This window comes from Trachurus japonicus, chromosome 13 (genome assembly GCF_045865225.1).
Source record: "Trachurus japonicus isolate A0001 chromosome 13, Traja_1.0".
Lineage (NCBI taxonomy): Eukaryota > Metazoa > Chordata > Actinopteri > Carangiformes > Carangidae > Trachurus > Trachurus japonicus.
The window spans coordinates 35,282,408-35,293,556 of record NC_140919.1 but is presented as its reverse complement, the minus strand read 5'-3'; the positions used below and the strand labels follow the sequence as shown (position 1 = coordinate 35,293,556).

At 37.9% G+C, this 11,149-nt stretch overlaps 1 protein-coding gene across 4 annotated transcripts in view; it reads right to left on the bottom strand.

Moving 5' to 3' along the window:
* Positions 1-6,930: 6,930 nt before the first annotated feature.
* cadm1b (cell adhesion molecule 1b) overlaps positions 6,931-11,149 on the bottom strand; it is a 171,573-nt gene continuing 167,354 nt past the window's right edge. For 3 of the 4 annotated variants that reach the window (XM_085796199.1, XM_085796200.1, XM_085796201.1), the window contains one exon: positions 10,874-11,126. In XM_085796199.1, the coding sequence (XP_085652325.1) occupies positions 11,008-11,126 (119 nt within the window). In that variant the 3' untranslated portion in view covers positions 10,874-11,007. Of the gene's footprint in view, positions 11,127-11,149 lie in introns of all 4 variants that reach the window. The other variant, XM_085796198.1, reaches the window with a different exon arrangement.

The following is an 11,149-nucleotide window of genomic DNA, read 5'->3' as shown; positions in this document are numbered from 1 at the left end:
CTATGGACAGAAATACATATTTTAGTCAAGTGTAGCCATGGTTTTTGAAACAGAAAATCAGATCTTTTTTTAGGGGCCGTAATGGTGGCGGAGCACAGACACAATGCTAGTGATTGAATAAGTGATTAGAGCTCAGGTTTACACAAGGTTCCTCACTTGCAGTAATGGCTGCCTATTAGAGCTCTGATTTCTAATTTGACATTCACATGCATATCAAAGTGACTAAGCAACTAGAAGACTGTGTACTGGCCCATACAATGCAAGGCTCAGTTTGTGCAGCAAATAATGCTCTTGACCTTTAACTGATGAATAATAGCCTCAGAAACAGAATGTAATTATCCAAGGCATTACAGTTGGTTCAAAAGGTAACCACCAGTTGAATAAGCTTTAGCCATGTGAATCCATCTGGGGCGTTTACTTGTAAATGATACATCTGTTATTTGGGGCATGGCTCTACGGTGTTGAATACAGTTCGATGATTTTGGATTTCGTTAAAATTTAAAACCATAAGGCATTACTAATGAGGAAATAGGAACAAAAGCCAATCAATTCAACAGGTTCCAGGATATTGAGAGCGGCTTTTTATCCATCTGAAATTAAAAAAAGTGTTTGTTTAAAGCTCCCATCTGGATCACTGAGCATTTAGTCTAGCCATCAGATGAGAGGCCAGAGTAAACAAGCGCACACTCAGTTGCTGTGCAGACTCAAAGGATGCACGGTTGCTAATGGTGTGCCACTGCTGCAGGTGGACGCACAGCACTGATTTATGGGTGGTCAGTCACCCTAAAGTCAGACAGGTAAGATATGACACACAGGCAGGTTATGAAAATTACATGTTGAAAAAGAGGAACCTATAACAGAGCAGGAAAGTAATTATATCCATGCAGTCATTTTACCAAGCAGAACAGAAAGCCTCCCTTGCTTCAGGCTCCACCTTCTGTAATTTTCCAAGTATTTAATTCATGCATTTAAGACCTCAATTTAATTTCTACTTTAAGAAACAAAGCATGCTCGGATATAATTTATCTTTCTGACATGCCCTTTTTAAATTGGACTAAATCAAATATGCTTTAGGGTGGAGGCGGAATAGTTCTCTGAAAAATCTTTTTTTCAGGTCTCAGCCTAGCAAGCACATGTAACAGGTAATGTGGTTAAAAGTAAACTAATTACATTACTCCCCCCTCTGTTGTTTAGGTTTTGTGCTTTTTTCATAATTGGATGGCGAAAATAAAGTTTTGGATTGAGCTGGTCTTCCCAATCTCACCTCATAATTTAATGCTCTATTTACACATTCAGCAAACATCAGTAAAGATACACTTTTAATTAAAGGTAAATAAGGTAGGTGTGGGTCAACTCTTCACAGAACTGCAACAAATTACAATCACAACTCAATTTTTTTCTTAAAATATTGGAAAAACAAACATCACCAAACACTTTAACCAAGAAGTGAGAGTGTTGAATAGAGGTAAAGGGATAATTTTGTGTTTAAAGATACATAATTGCAGTACGTTGTTCACCCTCACCTTTGCTATAATTACTCAAGGGCTGAAATTAAAATTCTTAAAATAACACATTATTCTTGATACTACTACTATCCCTCAAAATACTAATTAAGCGTTGTAGAAAAGTGTGTTCCATCTTGTTTCCATTAACTTGTCTCTTTTGTTCCTTTCTGTACACATTTTTCTTGTTTCACTAGCTCACTTTTCTTTTGTTCACATCACAATGACTTGGTAAGAGTGCGCTAACACTGAGTACTTTATACATCTCAGGCTCAGGCTTTCATGTCTTAAAATGAATACCCAGTGATAACACAAGAATAATGTTTTAGATGATGGCTTTCCCTGTCTCGTGCTGGATTATGTCTCGCTGCCTGTGTGCAAGCTGAACTGTTTTGTGAATGTAAACTCAGAGCTAGATGTGTAGAGATGACCACACAGGCAAACTGGATAAACAGCTCTGCTCAGGAATGTTATACCAAGCAAGAACTGAATCCTTTGCACAGCTGAACAAAGGAAATAAATACCAACCACTTCTCTGTATTTGTCTGAAAACCTCTACTGCCAATCTTTCTTTATCTGCACTGGAATACAAAGTAAAAACACAGTAACTTGACTATTTCACATCTTACCTCACTATAAAAAATGGTCATAGAAATGCGTCCTTTCGACAAAGCTTGAAATCACACGACTTGAAAACAGGGCTAAATTTCAAACAGGAGCTGCACTCTAAATCTAATTCATCCGCTTTTTCCCTGGCAAAAATCAGTTGTGATGGTCCAAAATCTTAGTAATTCAATTAGTTATGCCACACAAATGAGCCAGTAGCAAACATCATAATACATTACATCATAATGTCTAAGTTGCTAAAAGCCAATAGCCAATTCTAACAGAGTAGCCTCGGAGTCAGTAATTCACACAGTTTTCTGCCGTTGATTTACCTCTTTAAAGGGACAACGAGGAGTTTCTATTTGGTTATAAAAAAGTCTCACGTTAATGTGGATGAATCTACGTTACCCACACTTGTTAATGGCTCCATTTTCGATAAATATATTGTTTTGTCTCTGTCGTTATTTTGTTATTATTAGTGGTGTCGGAAATATTGGGCGAGCCGACCAGCGTTTCCTTACTTTCGGTTTTGTGGACGCTCATGAGAATAACGCCGCCGAATCGCTGTTTATGGTCGGGACTACGACGGTAACTGAACCTCTTTGAACCTCTGACTTTATTTCTTGATGAATGAAAACATGATTTTACGGTGCACGCAGAGGCTCATAACTGTAATGTGAAAACACCTCGCTTTTCCAAAACTCCTCGTTGTCCCTTTAAGTGGCATATTTTCTTAGTTTACTCTGTCTGTACAATTACTGCTTTCTGCTTTTACACTGACTGTGCCATGTCTTTTTCCTGTTTTCTGGCATTTTTTTTCACAATTAGGGATAGGGTTTTTTTTTTTTTAAATCTAAATGAATGAGAGACAGTTAAATCCTAATGTTGAGTAACAAAAGTCATCCTGCTCTAAAGCCTTTGATTGACTTTCAGTGGTGTTCTTCTTTTCCCTTTGTGTGTGTGTTAACGTTGGTAATACAAGAGACTCAAAACTTACTAAAATACAAAAAAACAAAAAAACAATTTGATCCTGGTATATATTACCAGAATGTACTATAACTGAACAAAGAGTGCAGAGGCCTTGGACTGTGTAAATTATTATTAGTTCTCATAAGGTTTTAAAATCTGTTATACAGCTTAGTTAAGGGCCGTCAAACCTTTTTTGTAAAGCAATAGTGTGTCGCTATCTGCAATTCGTATTTCAAAAGAGAATGACTGCAGAGGTTACAGAGCATGAAACAGATAATTCATTTTTCAACTTATCCACATCTTCCCAAATGGAATTGAATTTAAGTTCAAGCTGATGAGCTTCATCCCATGATGCCTTTCTTTCCAGGTGAAGGCCCTGTGGTTGAATTCAATGCTAATTTAATTAAAAATGTAACTTTTAATTACCTAACTAATTAATTTAATAAGTGAAAACAGACTCAGACTGATAAATTATTGAGATGGCAGTGTTCCTTCAGCAACTCACTGGCTCACTAAAGCTCCCTGTGACTGACTTCAAGGCTGTGCGCAGACATTTTTTAGACACTAACAGGCTGTCCCACAAAAATAGAACACTTTCATATGCTGACACCAGAAACACACACAAAACATGAGTGGAAAAAACAACAACATCCATAGAGGTGTTTCAGTGTATCTGAAAGAAGCTGGATGACTAAATAAACTTGTAGTGCAACAACAGCATTTTTAGACCTATCTCTAAAAGATAATCACAAACAGCTATTTAAGTGTTTCAAATTGAAAAGACTATAAATGAAAATTAATTATGCATCAACAATGTTAAATATGATAGAACGATTACATGCAGATGTGGCAGAATAAAGGATTGAGATAAAGAAGAGTGGGAAATGTTTGCCTTGCTCATTGTATCTGGGCGGTGGCTATGAAGTGGAACATCAATGTAAATTTGGGAAAAGAAAACTTCTTGCTTCTGCAGAAAAGAGTCACCTTGAGATTTGGATGAGGGAACTTCAGAGGATGCTGCTTGAAGCTTAGGCTCAGCAGATAATTACAGATTTCCTGTCTGAGACACTTAACCTTTTTTTTTTGAGAGGAAGGATTTTTTCCATAGCTTTTTCTAATTAATCACACCTAAAACTTCCACATCAACATCCAGCACATTTTCTCCCTCTGGTAAACATCAATCTCTGATTAAATATCGGACTATTAAACATCAAGCAGCAACATCACTGACATTAGAGCCCATAGTGCTGTTCACAGCATCTTTCAGGTTTGGAGTTAATCACCTCACAAACACAAGTCTCTTCTCCCTGACACTTTCATACAGGATTAACAGGCTGGATGTGTGTGCTTTAATTAATGCAGATTTCTCTAGGTCATACTGTAGCAGTCAGAGATAATTGTGTTGTGGTTATCACAGGCTTCAGGTGCTTGTCCTTCATCATTGTTTGAAACAACTACAGATGGGTGACAAATTAAAAGAAAGCCAACATTAGGTGTCTTGGTGCTGGACCACCACGAGCCAGAACCTTGTAACAAGGTTTTCCTTCTGAAAGTCATGTAAATCTGTTCCTCTTGCTATCTCAAGACAAAATCAAAATCAGCTGAGCCTACTCAGCACTCTCGGGATGATTGGATGTTAATTGTTTTATTGCACCACGGGTGCCTGTGTGGAAGGATCTACATTCGTTACTTTTCTCCACTCATTTATTCAGGTTCTTCTGTAGCTCATTCATTTCATGGAAAACGACTTGGCATCATAGGCAGATTGGCATGGTTTGGCTTTGTTGCACTGGGTTCATTTTTGATGCTTTTTGTCCCTGCATTTTATCTTCTCTTGCAGTATATTGCAATTAGTTTTTGTTGGATTTTCTTTGTAGCTGTAACAGCAGGAGAGCTGCTCGGGGTCTCAGGACTAGCTTCCCTGCCACCAGCAACAGAGCTCCTAGCGTCCTCACCACTGTTGCCACATTGCATGCAAAATGCTGATATGTGTCCTCACTATCAGACATTTGGGGTGGACATCTGTACATCCTTAGATTTACAGTACAACACTTGTTGGAAAGCTTGTATTCTACTTAAACACACATTATGTAACTTCAAAACAATTTTAAAACATTACACCAGGCGTCTCCTGGTTTGGATGCCTTCAGTGTTCAGGGAATCATACAGCTTTAAAAACACTAAATAAAGCAGTTTCACAGCTGAGGTTGCTGCTAACCTTTGTTTTTATTGTTTCTCTGAAACTTATGAGCCAGATGTTCAAGAGGTTTTGCAGTCAAATCACCCAGAGAGGTCCAACCCTAACCCTCTCTCGATAACAAAAAAAAAAGAGGCTGTACTAGAAACATGAGCAAATGTCACATCATTTCAGATACATGTCATTTTCTTTGAGAAACTTACCATTGCGGTCTCTTTTTTTCTGATGAAACACAGTATTGTGATGGTCCAGTAAACGTAGTAATGTGCTGTTTTAATCAATTTTACATAAAAGTTGTTATATTGTGACCTTTCAAAGAGTTCTGTGAAGTGAAACTCTGTGATCATGCTGTTTTTATTTTCAGGCAGAGGCTGTTTTATCTTGCATAGAAAAATGTCCAAGTCTTCTGAAAGAAAAAAAAAACAAGAGCTAAAAGCCCTTGAGCTGATCTGTAAGGAATAGAAATGTTGTTTGAAAGGGACATACTGGAGGAATTTGTCGTCCTGTTAACAACTGAAGCAGCCAATAGATAAGTCAATAGGAATTATGCAGGTCCTCCACTATTTGTACTAAACAGGGACGACAAACAGGGAGATAGGTGTGCAGACAGAGCCAGTTGCGTTTGCTGTTGTTCACCCACTATTTATTCCCACATCATTTAATTATACCTCCGCCAAGCCAAGTGCTACATGCCATCAATCTCAATCAATCAATTAGCCAACTAAACAAGCCATGCTCAGACATTCGTTCACTCTCAATTTCCCCATTGTGCTAATTACACTTAAACATGTCATTCCAAATTAAAATTGAACATTTAAATGGAATTAGTAGCGTCTAACTGAAACATCACCCTTCTACGTTCAGGGTGCACTGAGAACTAACAGTGAAAGCTCACGCCAGATTTCAATTCAGATGCTTAGTTTCAAGAGTGCAACCTTGAAAAATTAATAAATTCAGAGAATATCCCATAATCTGTCATGCTTAAAAAAAAAACATGCTGGAGGGAAGCATTACATTTCAGTGATTGTATGAGTGAGGGAGAAAAGTGGCTGGTTTCTAAGGTTAAACTATTCCCATTAAAGTTTGAATAATGTTATTGACCTTTACCTGGGATGGATCACTTAAAGTAATGGGAAATGGTGGCACTGACAGAATTATGATGACAGAATAGCTTATGGTTATGAATTAGGTCTTGTTCCTCGAAATGCCTATCAATTTGTCAAATCACTAACATCCACATGTTCAGCCAGAAAACCTTAACTGGGGCCCCCAAGCCTGTCGGTGTCAGTCATTATGTCATTTAAAACATTTCTTACCTCCATCTTTACCACAGTATGTGTCAGTCACCGATGGGAGCTCAGATTATTGCTGCTGCTGCTGCTGCTGCTGCTGCTGCTGCTGCTTCTCACCCACATCACATCTACATCAGTACAGTATTTTGCCTCATATCTCAAGATTCTTTCTTCTTTGTGAGTTTGACAAGTATCAGCAGCTAAGGTTGGAGTGAACAGGTTCAATTCAGCTAATGTATGCAGCACGTTGAGCGAGCCGAGTGGATCTGACAACAAATACGAATTAATAAGTTCTGCCCTTCTCAAGCGGAACAGCACTACAAAGTGAAACTACGTTTTTGATCAAGTCACCACAGCACACCACTTTAAACATTGATATCTTTTTATTAAGACAAGTACTCTTCTGATTTTTTTTTTTATTTTGTAAAAATGTTAACCAATACAAAATATGCATGGTCATATGAGAAACATCCTCTTCACTACACAAAAGAAAAATGTCGCCTGGGTACAGAGAGAAATTTAAGATTCAACAACAAAAACAACCAGCTGGGGGTAATAAAACAACCAACCCTCCCCCTCCCCCCCTCTCCCTCGCCTCCCTCCCCTCCCTCCCCTCCCAGGCTGAAACATGAGTTTCATCCAAATATCCAAGACATGTTACAGATCATTCATAAAACTTCATGTCACAGTAAATACGCCATCTTTTCATCTATGAAACTTTATGCGTGAATCGAATGGATGCAAACAGATGCTCGTCTGGCTGTGGTCACATCCTATAATTACTAAAGAACCAATACTGGATGAGCAAAGTGTTACAGTGGAAGAGGAAGAAGATTTATGAACATCATCGTGATTTGTTGACACTGACTGTACATAATTTTCGTTTGCTTAACAAATCTAGTTTTCTTTCTTTGTGAACTAGGTCTATGCAAAATAATGTTTAACGTTTACTGTAACAGTGCACCATATTAAGAACACATAAACATGTACAACTGAGAAAAACATGTACATCTTGTGATTTCTTCACTTTTCCAATAGCTGTGGTACTACAGTATATACTTGGGGCCTTAAATTTGCATTCTACCTGAGATGCAAAAAACACAACTATTAACACTCATGAACCTGAGAGAGTGAAAACAAACTAAAAAAAACATACTAAATATCAAGTATTAAAAATAAAATAAAATCAAAAGTTGGATTAGAATGATGCTTCTGACAATCTTTGAATGTTACTCGATTAAAAGCAGCAGTCACTTCATAACCATTAAAGATAAATATCAATCCCTAAAATAAAATTTGTCATGCACATGACTGTTTCCATGACACCAAAACTCTAAAATCCACAAAAATGTACTTTTATCATAGCTTCGTATAGCTTTTAGTACTGTGTTCCTCTCTGATAATACTATAGTGAGCCTTGTCCTTGAGGATATCCAAGTAAATAACAAATGAAGTGAAGCATGGAAAACAATTAGGATCAAATTGAAGATGTTTTTGTGATCACTAATCAAGATAATATACTACATCCTGACATACGACATCCGAGTAAGTGGAAGCTGCCACACCACCCTGGTAAACAAAGAAACACTTGTTTTTTTTGTTTTTGTTTTTTAAACATCAAACTCATACCAGTTTATTTTATTTTCCATGTCGTATTTTTGATAGAGGTCTATGGTGTGTGTACATAGACAATGTGAATGAGTACTGGCCCTGTAAGAAAGAACAGAAATGTACAAGGTACACCGCAAGTGTGTACATGAGGATACTGTACGATACTAACCATATGCCTCAAAATCAAAGAAGGCACTAAATTAAGTCCTTCAGTCTTGTCCTTTATAATGATAAGTATCAAGAGGTGGGTTTAAGGCAGTGGTTATCCTTTTTTCAATACATTTACTGTACAGTTTTTTTTTTTTCCTAATTCAGGCATTACAATTCAAATCGCTTCCTAATTACCAAACAGGTTTTACTCTTCTAGCTGTGACAGAGTCAGAGGGATGAGGTGTGAAAGGTATGCACACTGCCTCTCTGTCTGCAAGCACAGGATCTTCTGATTCGATTTTGTGAAGGAAAAAAAAAGAAAAGAAAAAAGAGAGAAATTTGTAACAGTAGACGGCTTCTCTGTGAAGGTTTGAGGCTGTTGGATGACAGAAAGAAAGTGATCTTTCCCAAACCAAATCTCAAGCTCTACGCAAATCTTTGATAACTTGTAAGGCCAAGAGCCGTTACAAGTTATCAAAGATTTGCAGCCCAAAGGTAAAATATCTTTACAGACAGCAAGAAAATATAACTGATTCATGTTAGCAGTGATTGAATGTCGTTTTACCTGGGTGTGGGCAAGGGCAAGAAAAAGTCCGTGGAGCAAGGATTTCTTAACCAGAAAATGTGATTTTTTTTTTCTTTTTCTTTTTTTCATTGAAAGGAAACTGCCATTGAATGTGTGACATTCTTTCCTCCCTTCAGCACAATACAAGCAAATAAAAAGTTAAAACCTTGAAAAATAAAATAAACCGAAGTCCTTGTAACATTTCCAGTTAAATGCTCAATATGCTGTATTATCAGGTACAAATCAATTATTTACAGAGGAACACTCTGCAAAGTGGACTTTGAGCCATTGCTGTAAATAATTTTCACTCTATATATGCACACAAGCATAATGATTATATTTGGTCTAAGGTCGACCAAGTGGGTGGTATGAAAATGTGAAAAACAAATTGTTTTTAAACCAAAAGCACGCACAGCAGTCTGTACCAATATCTAACAAATAGCACATTTTAATAAGATTGATGATCAATGTAGCAGGACCGGTCACTTTTAGGGACTGCAGAGTGTCTGACCCTACAGTCAACATAATATCTGGCAACAGAGAGGAAATACTTTTGGCTCTAATTATTAGAGCAACATTTTCTGCCATGTTTTTTGGTCCTTCTATTCAAAAAAAAAAAGAGGGAGAGAGAAAAGTGATGAAAGCCACTGAAACTAAGCATAAATCTATCAGGCAATGTTTTTGAAGAAATGGTTAAACATTTTCGGAAAAAAGCGAGAAGATTGATACCACTCATGTTTGTATGATAAATAAGAAGCTACAGCCACCAGATGGTTAGCTTAACTTAGCACAAAGGCTGGGAATGACTAGTCTGATGCTGTCCAAATGTAACAGATCCATCTATTAGTGCACGACTAAGCTGACTAATTAACATGTTTTAGCCTGTTTGTTCAACTTGTACAAAAACCCAAATGTAAGAACTTCACGTTGTAGCTTTATGGAGTTTGCTGTATTTATTTTTTACCATTTGGACAAAGCTGGGCTAGCTGTTCTTCCAGCTCTCATGCTAAGCCATGCTAACCTGCTAGCTGCAGCATCATATCTATCACACAGTGGCATCAATGTCCTCATGTTCATCTCAACAAGAAGGTGAATCGGCATGTTCCCAAAAACAGCAAACAACTCCTTTTTTTTAAGTTTTTTTTTTTTCAGAACCAAATGTTCAGCTAATGTTAAACAAAAAGGAAAGAAAGCAGATGACACTAAATACTATCTGCTATTAACTAACTGTTCCTGTGAATCAGCAGAAAATCCTGATACAGAGCTTTAAAATGAATAAACAGTTTAGGTTTTCTCTATAGAAAGTTTAACTCCATATCATGGCACATTACAGTTGTTAGGATAGGATGTCTTAGACTGTACTCCACAATACCCTAAACAAACGCTAAACCGACCTCACATCTAGTCAGATGTTGTCTTGAAACCAACAAGGGACCAGTTTTACTTTACGGTCTGGTGTGAAATGATACTTAACAGCACTCCTACTTCACTTTCAGGAACAAATACATTCTATTGTGAGCAAGATTATTCACAACTGTTACGTTAGCAATCAACACAGTGACCTCGAAGGGGCGCTGGGAAATCTGAGCTGATAAATGTGAAAACCAATCAGACCTGCACGTATTTTGAGGGGGTGGTGTATTAGCAGGGACTGTTGGTGTTTGACCCATTGAGGAGAAATGTGTCGACACTGTCACACTCCAGTAACTGAACTCTGGAGATTACTCAAAAAAAAAAAAGGTGTGGATGAGCTGGCTCCTCCGATCTGGGTACATGAGCTAAAAGCTAGCTGCAGCACACATAGACAACGAAATAAACAAAAGATATAGAACAAGGCACAAAATTGTCTGTAAAATAACTGAACTGTACAGAATAGGCCCCAGCAGTCCAGGAAGGGTCGGATAGGAGACTCAGCAACGCCTCTTATTACCACTTGGTCACGGCAGTCGTACATACCATTTTTTCCCTCATTTCTGTCTTCTCTTCCTCTTTAAATCTCGCCCTCTCTGCCCTCAAGCCGCCTTGTAACCAATCAGAGTTAGACATAATGCTCCCACAGCTACAGCACCACAACCACCAGCAGCTTTCCCACCCGTCTCTCCTGGCCTGTCCAGTTTAGATATAATACTCCTTCTTCTCATCTGTGTTGTTGTGTCCCCCCTCTGCATTGATGATGGCCGTGTCGGCATCGGCTGCGTCGTCCGCCCCTTTGGCTTCGTGTGTGAAGTAAGTTCCTGCAAACGAGTACAGACAAATT